Source organism: Scomber scombrus, chromosome 13 (assembly GCF_963691925.1).
Source record: "Scomber scombrus chromosome 13, fScoSco1.1, whole genome shotgun sequence".
Lineage (NCBI taxonomy): Eukaryota > Metazoa > Chordata > Actinopteri > Scombriformes > Scombridae > Scomber > Scomber scombrus.
In genome coordinates, this window is record NC_084982.1 from 14,804,682 (window position 1) to 14,824,000 (window position 19,319).

The 19,319-nt window shown below is 45.5% G+C and overlaps 1 protein-coding gene across 2 annotated transcripts in view; it reads left to right on the top strand.

Moving 5' to 3' along the window:
- tanc1b (tetratricopeptide repeat, ankyrin repeat and coiled-coil containing 1b) overlaps nt 1-19,319 on the top strand; it is a 108,605-nt gene that overhangs the window by 78,907 nt on the left and 10,379 nt on the right. For both annotated transcript variants that reach the window (XM_062431171.1, XM_062431172.1), the window contains exons 11-18: nt 411-642; nt 1,297-1,463; nt 3,567-4,174; nt 7,585-7,693; nt 7,992-8,114; nt 16,755-16,991; nt 17,247-17,432; nt 18,176-18,254. In XM_062431171.1, the coding sequence (XP_062287155.1) occupies nt 411-642; nt 1,297-1,463; nt 3,567-4,174; nt 7,585-7,693; nt 7,992-8,114; nt 16,755-16,991; nt 17,247-17,432; nt 18,176-18,254 (1,741 nt within the window). The remainder of the gene's footprint in view (nt 1-410; nt 643-1,296; nt 1,464-3,566; nt 4,175-7,584; nt 7,694-7,991; nt 8,115-16,754; nt 16,992-17,246; nt 17,433-18,175; nt 18,255-19,319) is intronic.

Here is a 19,319-nt window from a genome sequence, read left to right on the forward strand (position 1 = left end):
TAAATCAGACATCCATGAACACTACCGCAACCTGCTCAGATACACAAGATCCTACTTTTAGATCTCCGCCAGGGATCCACAGGCTCCTATTTATATTGGAGTTTATCTGAGGTGGTCAGGCACTGCACAGTTACTTCATCTTCCCTTCTGTTGTGATTGTACTGGATAAAATCATGCTCTCAGCACAGATAGAGAGAAGATATGTGGGATTATGAAGGCTATGACTATCAAAAGGCATCAGACACTGATCTGCGTATTCACAAGTTCCCAGCTTTGCATATGAATTCATAGATAAAGCCAAAACTAATTTTCACTCTTCATTCATAACTCTAATCTGTTTATAAGCTTACTCAGGTCTAAAAAAAAAACTCTGTCCTATTCTGATTTTCTCCTTTCCCTTTGTGTTCCAGGTGGTGGCATATCATTACTGCCAGGCGGATAATACATACACTTGCTTGGTACCAGAGTTTGTGCATAGTATCGCTGCCCTGCTGTGCAGAGCACACCAACTCAGTGCATACCGGGAGCTGCTGCTGAAAGAGCCCCACCTCCAGAGCATGCTCAGTCTGCGCTCCTGTGTCCAGGACCCAATGGCAGCTTTCCGGAGAGGGGTCCTGGAGCCACTTGCCAATCTTCATAAAGGTAAAACACTGCTGTTTAATGTTTCATATGTAACATTTGGCTTTTCACAGGATAGGATATCTATGCTTCAATGAGTAAGATTTGATAATCAAACGTTGAACTTTGACCACCTCACATACTTAAGTGCATTGTCCATACCTTCCTCTCACTGCTCCCTGTTTCTTATGAATGTGTTAATGCTCTTCGTGGTTTCCTTAAGCAAGACACTCAGCCCCAAATTGTTCCCAATTCATATATATATGGAAAAAAATAAGTCACTTTGGACACAAGCGTCTGCCAAATTATATATTGTAACTGAAGTACTCATTTAATTTGCTACATGTACATCATGAAGAGACTCATTACCTTGCATACATTTTAGGAATGCTAAATAAGACACAGAATCATGGAAGGTGTTTTTCTCTCCCTGATTTCCAAAGGAGCTCAACCAGCTGCAAATAGAAGTGCTAACTGTTTTCTTTAAAGTGAAAATGTAACTTGACATTTCAATGGGGAGGCAAGTTGATGCAGAGCCGAGTTTATTTACTGCAGTGACGTAACACATGTCTGCAATCAACCCATTGACCAGTTTAGTTGAGCTGATATTGTTGTGAGACATTAAGCGCACATTTTCCTACCTTTGTTGGTTACTTGTCATTGTGTGTGTGTTTCCAGAGCGGAGGATTCCAGAGGAGGACCACATCATCTTGATAGACGGGCTAAACGAAGCCGAGTTCCACAAGCCTGACTATGGAGACACCGTTGCCTCCTTCATCACAAAGATCATTGCCAAGTTCCCTCCCTGGCTTAAACTGGTGGTCACTGTCCGGGTCAACTTGATGGTAAGGAAGAACCCGGTGATGTTACTAAATGAAAAGTTAAAGGATCACCAAGTTAATTTAATTCCTTATGAAAGGGACATGAATATGTGTACCAAGGGATATATGATCTTGGAACCTTGATTTGCCTTAGCACAATTTGTGCCTATCCATCAAGGACATTTTTTACTGGATATGAGAAAGCTTTGACCTGCTGGTGACAGTAGGTAGAAAGTCAGGCCATCACCAAAGTCAGTAGGTGTCATCTTATGGGGACCACAAATATACGTAAAAAATTTCATGACAATCCATCCTATAGTTGTTGAGATATTTTCGCTAGTGTGGCAAAAAAAAAAATTGTGCTGAGTCTTGTGTCTTAGTCTTAGCTTACTTTCAGGATTCATTCAATACCATCATAGAATGTAACAATGCCAAGTTGTATCTGCTGTCCTTTCTTGATACTCTACACTGACTGACATCAGACCCTGCAGTCTTTGACAAGTGTGAAAGTTGAAAGGCTCTCTTGAGCTTTTCCTCCTTGTCATACTCTAATCTCCACAGAGTCATTTTTGTCAGCGTATCCAAGAGCATTCAAGAAGGACTTGAAGTATCAGTGACCCGGGAATCAAGACTACACGACAGGGAAGAGAAGTCAGTCACTTTAACTGACTAGCTTGGAGGGAAAGTGACATTGGGTCGACCGGTTAGAGAAATGTGCTGGGCTTGTGTAGTAGTGATAGCTGAGGCTTTGACATGCCTTTTGAGCCACATGACAGCTGATTTATTTATTTTTTTTTCATTTTTTTCTTCTCCTGGGACGAATCACTGAGTCTGGGATAATAATATGATGGCTGACTGATTGACATTCAGAACACAGGTTATTATTGCTCCAGCAGAAATCAGGCTTTGGCTCTGCAGTTCAATCCATATTCAGCCCATTTGTGTTCATTGGGCAACTATGACCCACAATTAAAATGGTATGGCACGGTTCTCTGGATGTGCTAAATCAATATATTGTAACACCAACATGTCGTATTCACTTCTATTAATCTGTCAGGATCAGTTTATGATGGGGGAAATTATTACCGGATGACCCAGTCGACTGCGCACAATGCTTAAAACATTTCCATGAAGGCAATGTATGTGGTGTTTGATCGACAGTGTGAAGCAGTCTTTTAATTGGAGGGACTTTGTGTCATAACCTCTGAACTAGTTATTCAGTTTTGCATGGCACTGTATCTGAGTAAGTCAAGGCATTAGATAAAAAAGGATGAATCATTCATGTAGCCTTTGAGAAGCCAGATAATCCTCTTTTTGTATAGGACGACGGGATATGACTCGGTTCACACAAATACATTTGTGCAGAGGAGCGATATGAAAGTGTCATATTATTGTTTTGCACTTTGAGCAGACAAATATCCCAACACAGAGAAAGGGTTCAGGATATTGGTCTTGGCTTGCTAAACTAATATCTGACGTATCTGTGAGGTGTTGCTAACACTTTATTCATCTTATGGATTACGATCAGTACATTTCAGTGAGTCTGTGCATGCATGCATTTGTTTGTGTGTGGATGTTTGCTGTTCCTTGTCATGATGAGGAAGAGAGAAGTGTTATCTCACTGAGGTGATGTTTCTCTAGCAGAGGATTGGAGGATTAAGGTGCATTGATTTCTCCAAGCCCCAGGACATAGATTGAAATGTGAGCTCTGGCTCAGACCTCTGCTTGGGTATTGGAGGTGCTCCTATTGCACCCCCTCCATCCCATCCATCCCCTGCCACTTAATACTCAGTTCCCCAGTTCTGTTTTCCTCATAGCCACATTTCAAACAGTAACAAGTGTCTGCTTTGGCCTGATAGCTCAGTATGTTTGCTCCCCTACTGCTCAAAGACACTCCCCTGATAGTCGACACACAGAAGCAGAATTTTTAAACTGCAGGCTGTACGATGTGAAGAGTCCAAAATAATACAATTTAATTGTCGAAAATAATGAAAATAAATAGCTTATTATTATTTGGGTATTGAGTTTCAGTTGGTAATTTTCGGAGTAATATCGGCTAATTTGCAACCAGCTTACTAACTTGTTTTATGTCACACTCATAATATCTTTACATCATTTGCTTCTTAGGAGATCACCGGCCTTCTGCCCTTTTCCAAGATCTCTCTGGATGACTTTACTGACAACAAAGAGATAAGCAATGACCTCAATTCCTATATCCAGTACCGCATCAATGGCAGCAAGGATATCATGAACAACATTAGCCTCAATGGTAAAGCTGACCCCATCACAGTTGGAAAGCTCAGTAGCCACCTGATCTCACGCAGCCAAGGTTCCTACCTATATCTCAAACTCACCCTGGATCTGTTTGAGAGAGGCCACCTGGTGATCAAGAGTTCCAGCTACAAAGTTGTGCCCGTCTCACTGGCTGAGCTCTACCAATTACAGTGCAACATGAAGTTCATGACCAATTCAGCTTTTGAGCGCTCTTTGCCCATCCTCAATGTGGCGCTCGCCTCACTGCACCCCATGACTGACGAACAGCTGTTCCAGGCCATCAACGCCGGCTTCATCCAAGGGGAGCTGCCATGGGAGGACTTCCAACAACGTATGGAGTTGCTCTCTTGCTTCCTCATCAAACGACGGGACAAGACGCGCATGTTTTGTCACCCCTCCTTCAGAGAGTGGCTTGTGTGGAGAGCTGATGGAGAGAGTACCGACTTCCTCTGTGACCCCAGGTCAGTCCTTTGATGTGTAAACAAATGCAGTGACTCAACAGCTCTCCCTTTAGGATTGTGTGCTTAGATTGCATGCAGGACAAGTCTGTAGCACTTCTAGAAAATATTCTTGCAATACATCACAAATAGACCTCAATGAATCTGTCAGAAAAGTAAAAATTGAGCCATGATGATAATGACACGGCGGTAGTCGAATTAATTAAAATGTTCTCACAGTAATTGCTGCTTGAAATTCAGCCCTTTGAGTACAAAATTGAGCACATAGAGAGCACTCTTAAGTTGGAGAAATAATCACCAAGTTTTCACTTCTCGGTGTAGTTTTGAATTAGTTATTAATTGTATGTGAATCACAGTCACTATTTTGCCTATGAAATAAACTGAGATGTATGACTTTGTTTAGAAAGTAAGTACAATGTCACAATCAACAAGTGCAGCAGACTCATTGCTGAGTCATGGAGAAAATTGAGCCTGAAATGATCTAGGTATTTATTGTCATAGCCCTGGCTCAGAGAGCAAGACAAAGGGGGAGACCACACAAGTTTAAAGTAAATTAAACCGAACATTTATATAAAGATACAACCCAAAAATAGACCCCGCACTTTCCCTGCCTGAACTGTCATTAATTTTGCCCTCCTTAATCAGACTCAGCTTATACTGTTCCAGCTCTAATTTGGTCTGTTCTGTTTTGAATTTCATTTTTTCAAGTTCCAATTGTATTTCAAGCTCCTTATGTTGTTTAAGTTTCTCATGTTCCAATTGCATTGTTAACAACTCTTTCTGTTGTTCAAAACTCAATGCTGCATTGATCACCTTGGGCTGAAACTCCTCCCTTTTAAGGACTCCAGAGTCCACCAAGTTTGCTTTCAAAATGGCTTTAATATTTTCTTTCAAACGTTTATCACCTACCTCAATATCATAATGGTCAGCTATTTTCAAAAGCTGATCCTTGGTGTACTGACTGAGAAGGTGATCAGAAGGAGAGTAAAAAAACTCATCCACTGACGCCATTATCAAACCCCTGATTTAAGGTATAGTTTAAGCAAACACAATACAATATATTTCCCCAATTTCTACATGCAAACTAGCACTTGGAGAAACCAAAGATTCACAAGGAGAGTTCCCCACTAACCTTACCTAACACACAAAAAAAAAACTTACCTAACTAACTCAACCCTAGTCTTCTGGCAGTCACATGTGGGGGGTACTTATGCACGCTAACCAGTGGAGTGGAGAAAATAACCAGCAATTGGCCACCTTCCCACAGCCACTGAGATGCTCCCGAGCTTTGCTCTACCCACGTTCACCACCGGCCTAGAATGGAGCACGGTGAACCCTCTAAACAGGATTCATCCCTTTTCCTACCTGGGAAAAACTCCTGTAAACCATGGTTCTCCTTACCAGTTCACAGCAGAAAATCTGGAAAATATATAACACAACACAATGAATCAAAACAGTCAACAGAACCACAATTTCTCCCTCAACCAAATACCAAAAAAATCTCAAAATCAATCATACATGTGTGAATCTCCCACAAATGCACCAGTAACAAATCAGAGTGGCAACTTTGAACTATACCACCCTGAACAATCCACAGTCCAAAATGGATAAACAACCTGGCACAAAACTACTGAAATCTACTAAATAGCAAGTCTAAATATAGGTCGACGAGCCCCCATTTTGTCATAGCCCTGGCTCAGAGAGCAAGACAAAGGGGGAGACCACACAAGTTTAAAGTAAATTAAACCGAACATTTATTTAAAGATACAACCCAAAAATCATTATGATAAAGAGATCTGTAATCTGTAAGGTCAGTAATGTATGCAATGATGTAAATGAGTGGAGTGTGGTGATGTTTAAAACAAAACAAAACAAAGAAACACAAACACAAACCAAGCATGCAGCAAAGGTCAGAGAGAGAGAGAGAGAGATGCAGAGGCAACTAAATAACCTGGGCCCAGGCTGCCCAGGTGCATGTCATTTCATCTCAGCAGCTCCACCCATCTACCTGCAAGGAGCCTGCATCAAAACAATTAATGACAAACAAAACAGAGGGAGGGGTCGTCACATTATTGTAATCATAAATACCATTTATGATGCAGTTGCTAAGAAACTATACTATAGCTTTTTATTTTCTTACCAGCAATCTAAAATTCACAAAGACACCACTGACATTGAAAGATCTCTGCTGCAAACATATAAAATAATTTCCATTGAAAGAAAATCAAATGCTGATAAGTAATATCTCTTCTTTAGTTTGGATATGTGGCTGTCGGTAGCTAACAACGAGTGCCACCCTTGTTTGAAACAGCTGGACATCAAAAATATATGGACGATCTATATTCATTGTGCTAAAATCATCACATTCTGTTGGATCAAAAGTCATGTTATTGGTATGAATTCCTACCAACTGAAAACATCCAACAGAAAAACTTATGAATCCGTCCTTGGGGGAAAAATAGACTAAAGACTTCTTTAGTTTGGAAAAAGTTGGCCCTTATAATTTAGCATAATGTTTTGTAGTCATGTAAATCTACTGTGTATTCCACTTACTCAGAGTTGAAATAAATTTGCATTGACAGTCTGCAGAAAATTAACATTGTTTCCTGCCGTGCCTTGCTTGCCCTGTGGGACAAGCTTTTCTGCTTTAGTACTGCTACCTAATTGTAATTCTGGAGCCCTCTCACCCGCATTAGAGACTTCAGTCATTCACACTTAATAAATTGGATGATGTCAGTATGGCTTTCTTTTTTCGTCCCTGTTGCTGCTCAATATCACCTCTGCTTGCACAGTAGTGTTTCTAAGTGGACCAGAGCCATCATATTCTCTTCGTATTCTACTCATTCACAGCCTTCCAACTCCGTCATTAAAAAACAAAGGCTCTAAGTCTGGCACAGGGAATGCACACGCAGATAAAAGCTGCTGCACTGCCAACTGTTTGTGCCTGGCCGCGAACAGAGGGAATTTTAACCCGATCAAAGTGATCTGCAATCATGCATGTCCTTTTAATGAAGTTCTGCATTAATTAACACCAGGATTTCTGAGTGAAGAAGGAAAGGAGAACCAGGGGGCTTTTACACTCTTCCCTTTCCTTCAGCAAAGCAGTGTCTGGTTTTTTTAGGTTATTCACACCAGCATTGAGTGAAATAGTTTGCCGTGACTCTACCAAGGTGCTCTCTCCACGTACAGAATGAAAAAGTACTTTCATGCTGAGTGAGTCAGGACGGCACTGCAGTTTATTAGGTGGGTTTATATAGGGTAAATCAAATGTTTATGTTAAGGCCATGTTACTACACTGTGATAAACATAAAACACAAGTAGCAAAAACATACATTCCCTACTTTTCTGTTGTCATTTCATTGGTTACATACTAATATCCTACTGATTAACGTGTCTTTTGTTTCTAAACCCAGGACTGGCCATGCTCTTATGGCTTTCATGCTGTCCCGGCAAGAGGGGAAACTGAATCGACAGCAGACCATGGAGCTGGGGCATCACATTCTCAAAGCACATATCTTCAAGGTAGAGCTACGAAACAAGCTACAAGCTCTCTGTGTTACATCTCTAGTTGACATTCATCCCTTCTAGGAATTTCCTGTTGTTCATTTTATGTTTATGGTTCACCAGAGGATAAGCCATGGGATGCTAAGAGAGGCACTGACAGCTCATTGATTTTATGTATGTGTTTGTGTCCTTGTGCATTCATGTATGCATTGTGTGTGTGTGTGTGTGTGTGTGTGTGTGTGTGTGTGTGTGTGTGTGTGTGTGTGTGCGTGCGTGTGTGCGTGTGTGCGTGCGTGCGTGCGTGCGTGTTTTGCAGGGCCTGAGTAAGAAAACAGGTGTGTCATCCAGTGTGCTGCAGGCTTTGTGGATCAGCTGCAGTACTGACGGTCTTTCTGCAGCATTGGCTTCTCTGAGGAACCTCTACACACCCAACGTCAAGGTGAGACCTTGTGTCCAGCTCCTCTGTGCCAGTTGTACCTGAAAAAATCAGCCCATTAGCTGATGAGATGATAAAAATTTAAGTGATGGAATGGAAGTGATCTTTGACACACAAAATATTTGCTGGTCTTAGTTTTTCAAAATCGATAGTAAATACATCTCAGTTTTTTTTTTATTGTTAGTCAGTGACAGAAGTTTAAGTGTAGTGGGACATGACTTGTATCTTTAGGTTATTTACATAACCCCGGTTCTCTGAGTAATATGAGTGAGATGTCTCACTATGGGATGCACGCCTCGCTGCAGCCCTCAGAAGCATTTATCTCATTACGCCAATCCTGATTGGCTGGTGAACGTGTCCGTCCGCCACAGGTAGTCCCACCTACCTTAAATAGCTCATGCGGACGGCACCACCCTCATTCAAGATAAGCACCTCTTCTCACTCGCCCAAGCAAGAAGGGTAGTCTGGTGAGACATCTCACTCATATTACTCAGAGAACCGGGGTTATGTAAATAACCTAAAGTTCTCTTTCATAATATTTCGTTCGATGTCTCACTATGGGATATGGTTGCTCCCGTATTGCCAGACAAGCTTATCGAGCGTCCACCAACCCACAGGGAAAAAGATACTCTGTTCCAATCAGGACAGCAAAACCGCGCGTGCCACGCACGGAGCGGAGACGTCCAGCATATAAAAACGGACAAAAGTGAGAGGCGAGGACCAACTCGCTGCAGCACAGATGTCCTGAACAGAAACTCCCCTGAATAAGGCCCAGGATGCGGCCAAGCCCCGAGTCGAGTGCGCCCGCAGACCCGCAGGTGTCTGCAAACCCTGACTCGTATAAGCCAAAGCAATCGCCTCCACGACCCAGTGGGACAGGCGCTGCTTTGTGACAGGTTTCCCCTTATGAGGATTAGCCCAGGAGACAAACAGCTGATCGCTCCTCCTGAAACCCTTAGTCCTGTCCATGTAAGTGCGCACCGCACGGACTGGACATAACGCATGTGACCGCTGCTCTCCAGGCGAGGCAGCAAAGGCCACAAGGTCAATAGGAGAACATGAGCCCACTACCTTAGGCACAAAGGCCGGGTTGGGCTTCAAAATCATCCTCACATCCCCCGGGTAAAGCTGAGTGCATGATGGATGCACCGAAAGCGCATGGATGTCACTAACCCGTTTAGCCGAAGCCAGAGCCAGTAACAACACTGTCTTGAGAGACAGGTGTTTCAAGCCTGCTCCCCCCAGCGGCTCAAAAGGAGGACCCTTGAGCCCCTCCAGAACCACAGCCAGATCCCATGGTGGCACCAGCGGTCTGGACACGGGGAGAAGCCTGCGCGCTCCCTTCATAAAACGGCAAACCAGCGGGTGCTGGCTCGCTGTTTGTTTCCCAAACCCCACGTGACAGGCGGCTATAGCTGCCAAGTACACTTTAACTGTGGAGAAGGCTTTTCGTTTGTCAATCAGGTCCTGTAAGAATGACAATATCACACCTACTGGACACTGAAAAGGAACGTGGCCATTTCTGTGACACCAGTCCTCAAACACTCTCCACTTACAGTCATACAGAGACCTAGTGGAAGAGGCTCGAGCACTTTGTATAGTGGAAATCACACGCTGTGGGAGTCCCACAGCTGACAAATTGAACCACTCAGGGGCCAAACCCACAGCGCCAGGCGTTCTGGGTGCGGGTGGAAAACCGTCCCCCCCCCCTGTGATAACAGGTCCCTGCGCAGCGGGAGCTGCCAAGGTTGCGCGCACAGCAACCGATATATCTCCGCCAGCCAATGCATTGCAGGCCAATGCGGAGCTATCAGAATCAGCGCGTGGCTGTGGTCCCTCACTCTGGACAGAGTGGGGGGTATCAGGGCCAGGGGAGGGAACGCGTAAAGAAGCTCGTGCGGCCAGACGTGCGCTAGTGCGTCTATGCCGAGGGGAGCATCCAGGTTGCGCAGAGAGTAAAACAGCGCGCACTGCGCGTTTCCTCTTGACGCGAACAGATCCACCGCGGCCCGACCATAACGGGCCCATATCTGTTCCACAATCTCTGGGTGCAGAGTCCACTCCCCGTATACCGGCGCGCCCCTGGACAACAGGTCCGCGCCCGTGTTCAGAGCTCCCGGGACGTGCGTCGCCCTCAGGGAGAGGAGACGACCGCAGCTCCACAGGATCAGTCTGCGTGCCAGCATGTGCAACTGACGAGAGCGCAACCCCCCTTGGCGGTTGATGTACGCTACCGTCGTCGTATTGTCCGTCCTCACCAGGACATGATGGCCCATGAGAGACGGAAGGAAGTGTTTCAGGGAGAGGAACACCGCTGAAAGTTCCAGAAAATTTATGTGAGACCGCTGGAGGTCCACACTCCAGCGGCCCCTCACTGACCGGCCCTCGTGAATTCCGCCCCACCCTGTCAGGCTGGCGTCCGTAGTGACCACCTTCCTGGACAGGACAGAGCCCATGGGCACCCCGCGGGTCAGAAACGACGGGGCTCGCCAGTGGCGCAGTGCCCTGACGCACCCCGGCGTAACCAACACTCTCCGTGCGCCATGACGCACGGGATCCAGCCCGCATGAGGCCACCCAGAGCTGGAATTCCCGCATGTGGAGGCGACCGAGACGAACCACGAGAATGGCTGACGCCATCAGTCCGAGTAATCGAAGACACAATCTGAATTGAACAGATTTGCCTGGATGGAAAAGCGCGAGACATGCTCTGAAAGCTCTCACTCGCTCCGCCGAGAGGCGCGCCGTGAAAATCACCGAGTCCAGGGATAATCCCAGAAAGATTATGTCCTGTGTCGGGCACAGCATGCTCTTTTCCGCGTTTATCACAAAACCCAGGTCTAATAGGTGCCGTGTGAGAATACGCGTATGCGCCATGGCCTCCTGCCTCGATTGTGCCAAAAGTAGCCAATCGTCCAGATATGTGGCCAAGCGAATGCCCTGCTGTCTCAGTGGGGCTATCGCCGCTTCCGTGCACCGGACGAACACCCTCGGGCTTAAAGACAGACCGAATGGGAGCACGCGGTACTCGTAGCACGTCCCCTGGAAAGCGAACCTCAGATACTTTCTGTGGGGAGGATATATTGGAATGTGGAAATATGCGTCTTTCAGATCGACAGAAGTGAACCAATCGTTCTGTCGCACCAGGCGCAGCAGGGATGCGTGTGTGAGCATCCTGAACTTGTATTTCCTGAGAAATTTGTTCAGAGCACGTAGATCCAGGATAGGGCGAATACCACTCCCCCCCCGTTTTGGGACCAGAAAGTACCTGGAGTAAAAACCGCTCTGACACTGTGCGGGAGGAACGACACAGATTGCTCCTTTGTTTAACAGTGAGAGGATTTCCTCTTGCAAAACACGAGCTGACTCTCCCTGAGCCTGGGAGTGTATTATGCCGGCGAATCGAGGGGGAACAGCGGCAAACTGCAGCCTGTAACCCCTCAAAATCGTCTTCAACACCCAGGGCGAAGCTGCGAGCGCAGCCCACCTCTGCCACCTGCGGCAGAGAGGTGAGACGCGCTGCAGCTCTTCCACCATGAGAGGTCCCAACCGCGGTGCGGTGGCGCCCTCTCGTGGTGGAAAACTGACATGGCCTCTGGGCGGTGCTGTGCACTTTGGCCCGGGAGGACAACGCAGTGACGGGGACCTCACTGCCCTCACCCCGGGAAAAGCCGCAGCTTTCCCCGGGGGTGGGACGGCAGGTGCCGCCACCGCGCTGTTTATTTTTATAGTTTTGGCTTTTATTAGCTGCGCCCTCGGCACTCGGCCCGGATGCGACAGCGGGACACATTTTATTTTCTTTATGAAAACTTGTGTGTGTGTGCGTGCTTGTGGACATGGGAGAGGGGCAACCGCTGAACCCTCTGCCGTCAGATGTCCGTCTCTCCCGGTCTGCTCTGGCACGGTCCGTGGCAGCTGGGAGATGGGGGCGTGGGGGGCCCCGGAGTGCACGCTCGGAAGCCAAACAGGTGGAGCTGGAGAACAGGGAACTTCCAGCTGCATCACCGGTGACGAGAGGGGCGGTCAGGCCGCTCTCTTTTTCTTCCTGGCCTGGTGGCTGGTAGCTTGCGCGGGCTGTGCCGGCGGAGCTGTAGCTGGGGCCGAGGGCTTCTTGAACCAGCCGGGCCGACCGGGCACGGGCGGCGGGGCGGGCTGAGGCTTCGGATGTTTCGGTATTTTGAACTGCGAAACCCGGGAAGCAGCCTGCGCGAATGATTTACGCTGCGCAGGTGGAGAGGGAGCTGGGGGCTTGCGAGGGAGGCAGAGCTTGAGAGCTTCGTCTTCCTTCTTTTTGGCTTCACACCGTTGTTGCATCGATGCTAGGGCGGAACCAAAAATCCCCTCCGGGACAATGGGCATGTCCAGGACGTCGTCCTTCTCTCTGTCTGACAGGCTGGCGAGGTTGAGCCACCGCGCTCGCTCCTGCAGAACCATGGTCCCCATCGCTCTACCCGTGGCCTGGACCGCGCAGCGTTGGACACGGAGACACAGGTCGGTGATGACCGGTATCTCCTCCCACGCAGCTGAGTCCTGAGTTTGCACAACATCCTCGCACAACTCAGCCTGGTAAGCCGTGAGCAGCGAGAGGACATTGAGCGCTCTGGCCGAGAGCGCCACCGCCTTGTACGCTTTCTCAGTCAGGGCTGACTGAAAACGGTCGGACTTGGACGGCAGGCTGGGGCTCCGGGAGGACACCGCTGACAGCTGGGGGTGAAGGTGAGCTGCAACAAGTGGCTCCATCGGAGGCATGCGGAGCAGACCCAGGCTCTCCATCGCCTCACAGTCGAGGGACGAGGCCCCGGGAACCGGGCTCCGGCTGCTGTAGGGGCGGTCTCTCCATGAGCGCGCCACCTCCTCCAGCAGCTCCGGGAAGACGGGGAGAAGTTGCTTCGTCGCGCTCTTGGCCAAGGGCAATTTCTTCCCCTCGTAGCGTGATCTGGTGATCTCAGCTACGACAGCGGGCCAGGGGATGCCCAGCCGGGCAGCTGCGCGTTTGCACACGTCGAGCATGTCCGAGCTGGGGGAGGGAGAAGCTGGTGTGCTACTCTCGTCTCCATCCCGAGAGTCGACGGAAGCTGCGGGCTTTGCAGCCCGAGCCGGTGTGATGAAGATGTCATCCTCTTCTTCATCCTCTGATATGAGGAGATCCAAGGCGCCATCATCATCTTCCCCATAGTCCAATTCCAGGACGTCTTCCTCCAGCGGGGGAACCGCGGCTAGCTCGAGCTGGGAGCCCCAGCTGGCGCTAGCCTCCGGTGTCGCCACCGCAGCGACCCCCACCTCCTCTCCGCCCTCGACGGCGGCGCCGTCGGAAGAGAGATAGGGGTCATGTCCAGACAGGCTAGCCTGGCGGGCTAGTCGTCTGCGGAGACTCTTGATGGTGAACACCGCACAGTGTTGACACGAGCCGGGGACCTCGATAGCCGCCCGGGCGTGTTCCAGCCCAAGACAGCACGAGCAGACCTGGTGTGGATCCATGCTCGATATCTTATTCCCGCAGCGACAGAGTCTGGCTCCGGAGTCTCCGTGCCCTCTGGTGTGAGGGGTTTTAGCCTCCATTCCGTGCGAGCTGGTGTGCAGGCAGGGAGCCGAGGCAGTTAGCTGGTGTGCTAACCGTGAAGAAGCCGAGAATTAGCTGGTGTGCTAATGCCCGGTGCTCGAGTAGCCGTGGTGGGGCGTCGAGAGCAGTGCTGACCAAGCCGTGGAGGGCAGGAAAGCACTGAGTTCGATCTGGTGTGACCGACGAAGCAGAAAAAATGTCCTAAGCTAGTAGCGCCCAGCGACAGAAGCTAAATAAGATCCGTCTATGGACAGTTAAGCTAGCTAGCTCTGGACGCGAGATATGCTCCGAGTGAGAAGAGGTGTTTGAATGAGGGTGGTGCCGTCCGCATGAGCTATTTAAGGTAGGTGGGACTACCTGTGGCGGACGGACACGTTCACCAGCCAATCAGGATTGGCGTAATGAGATAAATGCTTCTGAGGGCTGCAGCGAGGCGTGCATCCCATAGTGAGACATCGAACGAAATATTATGAAAGAGAACCAGCAGTTTATCTCTTGAAATGAAAATTATTTGTATATTCATAGATTCTTTAGGAGGTACATGGAGGGAATCTTTAACAAAGACTCACTCCACACACTGACATTCTCTGCACTTTATAGTAGAAAGAAATTCTTAATGGTGAATAGTATAGTATGTTTAATTAGAGACATCTGAGGTCCTCAAATGTCCTGCCTGGATGTTTTCGTATTTACACAGATGGCGATTTGCCAATTATCATCAATGTCACGCTCTGTTCCTTATGTGTACTTACGGGGATGAGAGTTAGTTTGTGATGACAGAGGAGGGTCGCACTCATTGAAAAGGAGACAAAAAGACAAAATGTTTTCTGGCCTACGTCAGTGTCAGATGAGCCGGAATTCAGCACGGATACACTATAAAAAACACTATAAAAAGCAGCATAAAGATGATCATTGTCCTAGATTTGCCATTAGCTCGATCTCTGGCCGTCTCTTAACTGCAAGGCTGAAAGCAAATTCCATTAACAAGCAGTCTCTAATTACTAGAGCCAGTTACATAATGTAAATGGTTATAAAATTGTAAGGGATATCATTTTTCACCTTCACCTCCAAACTGTCTTGTTTTTTCTGCTATATCAGTCCTAGAACATCTATTCATTTGCCATTTTGCCCATAGAGATTTTGCCATTCCCCTCACAACTCCCATTTTATCATAACATCTAACAATAATACATATTTTTCTCTAGTTTTTCCACATTTTCAATTTTCCACTTATCTCCTCTTTCCATCAGAGCAATTTTTTCTTCATTTCTTGTATTTCCTTCATTGCCTTTTGTATTTTATGAAAATGGGATGTTTCAGTATTTAGAGGACACTGATTGTTTTAGAGTGTATGTCTCTTGTGTTAGTTGTGAATACAGACCAGATCAATCAAAAACAGTGTGCCTGTGATAAAATAAGCTTTATTTTAAATTAATTAAAAATTAAAAATAGGTAATGATAGCCCAGTGATTAGGTCACATAGAGTATCAGTCAAAAGCTAGGATACACCTTCTCATCCCTTGAATGAGAAAATCTGACTGGTACATCACAATGTAACTGCAACATCCCCTCATTGATTCAAGCTGGGAACTTCACTGTCAATTCAAGTCAAAAATATCCTAAAAAGAATAACAAAGAGTGGCAGGAAAGTGTATTTCATTGGATGCCAACTGCTTAATGAAGTTACATGAAACAGGTTTGGATCTTTGCCCTATTGTAATAAATGTACAGCTGAATAATATGCCCTGACCAGTTTCTTGTTACATAGTATGATTAGCCAGTTATTCATCAGATATCATCCTGGCATTATCTTATAAGGAACAAGGGAAATTAAAAATGTGAGAAATGGGAAATAGGGAAGCAGATAAGTGATGTGTTCCAGGATGAGGTAACGTGAGGAGTTATAAGGCCAGTGCAAGATGGACGAGGAAGGAAAATGGAAGTTAAATACTGAAGATAAACACTTCGATACAAATTATTTAACTGGCTGCATTATTTATAACGATATTAAGTTACTTTTTTGACACAACAGACTTCTTAGTAATTCACGCAGTAATTTGACAAGTCTATGTTAATGATAGTAGGAGAACTTTGCAACTGCCTGTGTAAGATCTTCCAGTTTGGTATTGAGGGGAGACAATCATGTGCCTCTTCAGAAAAGGCCATTATATCTGAATTATGTGTTCTGACTTGAAGCGAAATGATCCTACATTTTTCTTTGTCATTAGCGTTTCAGTGGGGTTCCATCGCTTATTGTCAACCTCATTGTGTATTTGTGAGTTATTGTGTGCAAGTATAACATCACTCAGAGAGATATTTACAGAATGACCTTGTTCTGTCTTCTGTGACAACAGAAAATTGCCATTAATTTATTCTGCAGTGGATCTGACAATTTAACAGTTTTAATTTTCTGTTGTTTGACTTTGTTGCTCTGTTTTACAAAGTATTTATTACTGATTTCCTTGTCATGGAAAAGAATAACACATTTAATAATTGCATTCAGTAGAATGTGGCCTCTTCATTTCGTGGCTGACCCTTGATTAGAGAAAAATCTCAAGATTAGCTGAGGCAAGGTAGGCTTTTGTTCGGAAATGAGTTACACTGGAAAAATAAAATATATCTTAAATTCTATGATTTTACTGATATTTGATCAATCATTAGCCATGGTATCTAAACATTCTTAAAAAAGTTATACATTTTTTACAATTTAGATCCTTATAAAATAGTTTCACTAACACTGATCTTGTAGCACATTTGTACAAATATTGTTGATCTTTATTTTCAATACTAGTCAAGATCGTATTTTTTCTAAAGATGTCTGGATTGCATTTCTGTAATGTCAAAACATTGTGGAATATTTTATATTTCATGTACCTTTAAAGGTAGTTTAGGCAGCATGTTTATGTCAGTGTTTTGTTTCCTCATTTTGTCAATAAATTCATCTTTAATCCAGTTAGAGGATGTAAATAAAGTGCATATTTATGTTTAGTTTTCTTTTTGTTTGAAGATACTACAACAGTACACATGGTACCACTTTGATAAAATTGTTCCAAACCAGCTGTCTGTGTTTGTGTTGCTCATCAGGTGAGCCGTCTGCTGATGCTGGGTGGGGCAAACGTGAATTACCGCACTGAGGTGCTCAACAATGCGCCAGTAATTTGCGTCCAGTGCCACCTTGGCCACCAGGAAATTGCCTCCTTGCTGCTCGAGTTTGGGGCCAGCGTGGATGTGGTGTCCGAAAACGGCATGAACCCTCTCTGCTTCTCAGCTGCTGCAGGACACTTGGGACTAGTCATGCTGCTCTGCAAGAGGGGGGCCAAGGTGAGCGGCTAACCATTGTAACTCTCTAATCCTGCAAATAAAAATGTTTGTAAAATAAAAAAACCTACCTTGTTATCATAGAAACTGGACAGTCTTTAGGGTAAAGTCATGATTACCTGCACAGATTTTGCTTGATCGCATTGACACAGCACATAACTCGCTGCTATTTACTGTAAAGATGTGATACTGTACATACCACAGATGTTGAGCATATATTGTGTTCAGTAGAGCTAATAATGTTGTGTTTTGTTCCAGGTTGATCATGTAGATAAGAGTGGCCAATGTGCGCTGGTTCATGCTGCTCTGCGAGGACACCCAGAGATTATCCAGTACCTGCTGGAGTTGGAGTGGAGTGCTGAGGGGCAGCAGCAGGACTGCGCTCTGAAGAACAAAGCCTTGCAGCAGGCTTTGATAGCAGCCTGCAGTATGGGACACACACAGGTCCGGCTAATACACATGCACATATTTTACTTCACAAACAACCAGTCCCTCCAACAACAATTAATAAAACTGAGGAGAGGTTTTATTGTCCTCTTTGTTACCACAAAAAAAGAAGCATTTCACAGGAAAAACTGCACATATACAATGTATACTGTATATTGCAAAAATGTGCTCTATGTTGAAACTTCCCATACTTTATAGTAACACGTCTTTTCTAGTGTGTTTTAACAACAGTGTTCCACAACAAATTTTAGGTCGTTCAGAAAGCAGAAGGGACTTTAGGAAAAAATAGAGCACATTAGAGTTAAGATTTGAGGTGTTGTTCTGCCTTGCCGATCTGAAAGCAGGGGTCAGAGATCATTCGCAGTGCAGTCTTCCGCTGCCCAGGTGTGATGTAGGCTCAAGGGTTATTTTGGCTTCCTCATTAGCTGGAAGTAGCTGGCCCAGCTTAGAATAACACAACTGGGCCAAGCTATGCTGTGAACCCACATGCAGGAGACCCTCAACAGTCTTGTATCACTTATTAGACTCAACTCACATAACCTCATACAGTGGTTCAAGATCCAGCCGTTCTCTAGTTTACTGTGATTAATTACCCTAATAGTCATTCTCTTGGGCAGCATCATGTCCTTTTTTTTTTTGTTATTCTGCTACAAAATTAGCATGTTGTATAACCTTTTGAAGGTTTATTGGATATTTTATGCTGAAGCAGTATGTCATTAATCTATGTTTCTTTTTGGCAGGTTGTGAGGGGCTTGCTGGAGTTGAATGATGAGCATACTGTGCAAATTGATGGCCACGACACTCTGTGGGGAGAGACAGGTATGTTTTCATCCACCTTTTTTACATTACACGACTCCCTTGTATCATCACCTGCTGTTTTATCATTCTGGACCTCACTGCTGTAATTGTATGCTGCAGTGGAAGGTTTGTAATGCTCTGTGTTTGATGCAGAGGTCGCTCAACTCGAACGTGCATGCATTTTAATGGCTGTTCCACGTTCTCCTGTCCCATGATTTCTGGTAAAAGCATTACATATTGTGGTCATGTGGGTTTTTACTTGGAGTTCGGTCAACACAGCATTTCCTCTTAGTAATCATTTTCCAACATGCCGCTGGATTTCAGCTACAGTATCCCCATGGTGCTGTCTATTTAGATGCTGACAACAGTTTGGACATTTCAAAGTTTCTCCACCATCTGTTTTATTCATAGCCTGTCAGATTTAGGTGTTGCAGGGATATTTGTAGAATGACATAGATTACAGCCTCCTAAACATGTTTCTGTTAGATATTAATTATAAGTTGAGTGATGACTGAAAGCGAAGGACAGATCGACAATCAAGATGATGTTTTTGGGCAGTGGCTGCAGATAATGGCCTGATAAAAGCCATTTGATATTGATTGAGGAATCGGTGCAAAAAGCCACGTGCACCATCAGTAAATAATAAAGCTTAAACACAAGAGGTGACCGTCAGGTTAAGGACGATGTCTTGTTTGACAGAAATCACACACTAGACTGCCAGGCCATGTGCAGTATTATCACACACTCTGAAGGAATTCAAGATCCAGGCAACCAGTTCAAGATCCAGATATCTTGCCGTTTAATAATTGATTTGCTGATAAATGCATATGTAACTGTGTATCAGAGTCACTAGCATTGTACACCAAGGAAGTGCTCCTAAGAATATGTATTCAAACAACACAACCAGCCTTGTGTTTCCTAGAAATTCAACACTCTAAACGCATATGTACCAAAGGCAGAAATGTGCTTTGGTTTCTGGTTTAGTGCTAAAAATACTTCTGATGTATTATGTAAGTTTCAATAACATCCAGAGCTACAGTATTACTTATGAATTTGGAACATTTTGAAATGTTGAACACATTTTGT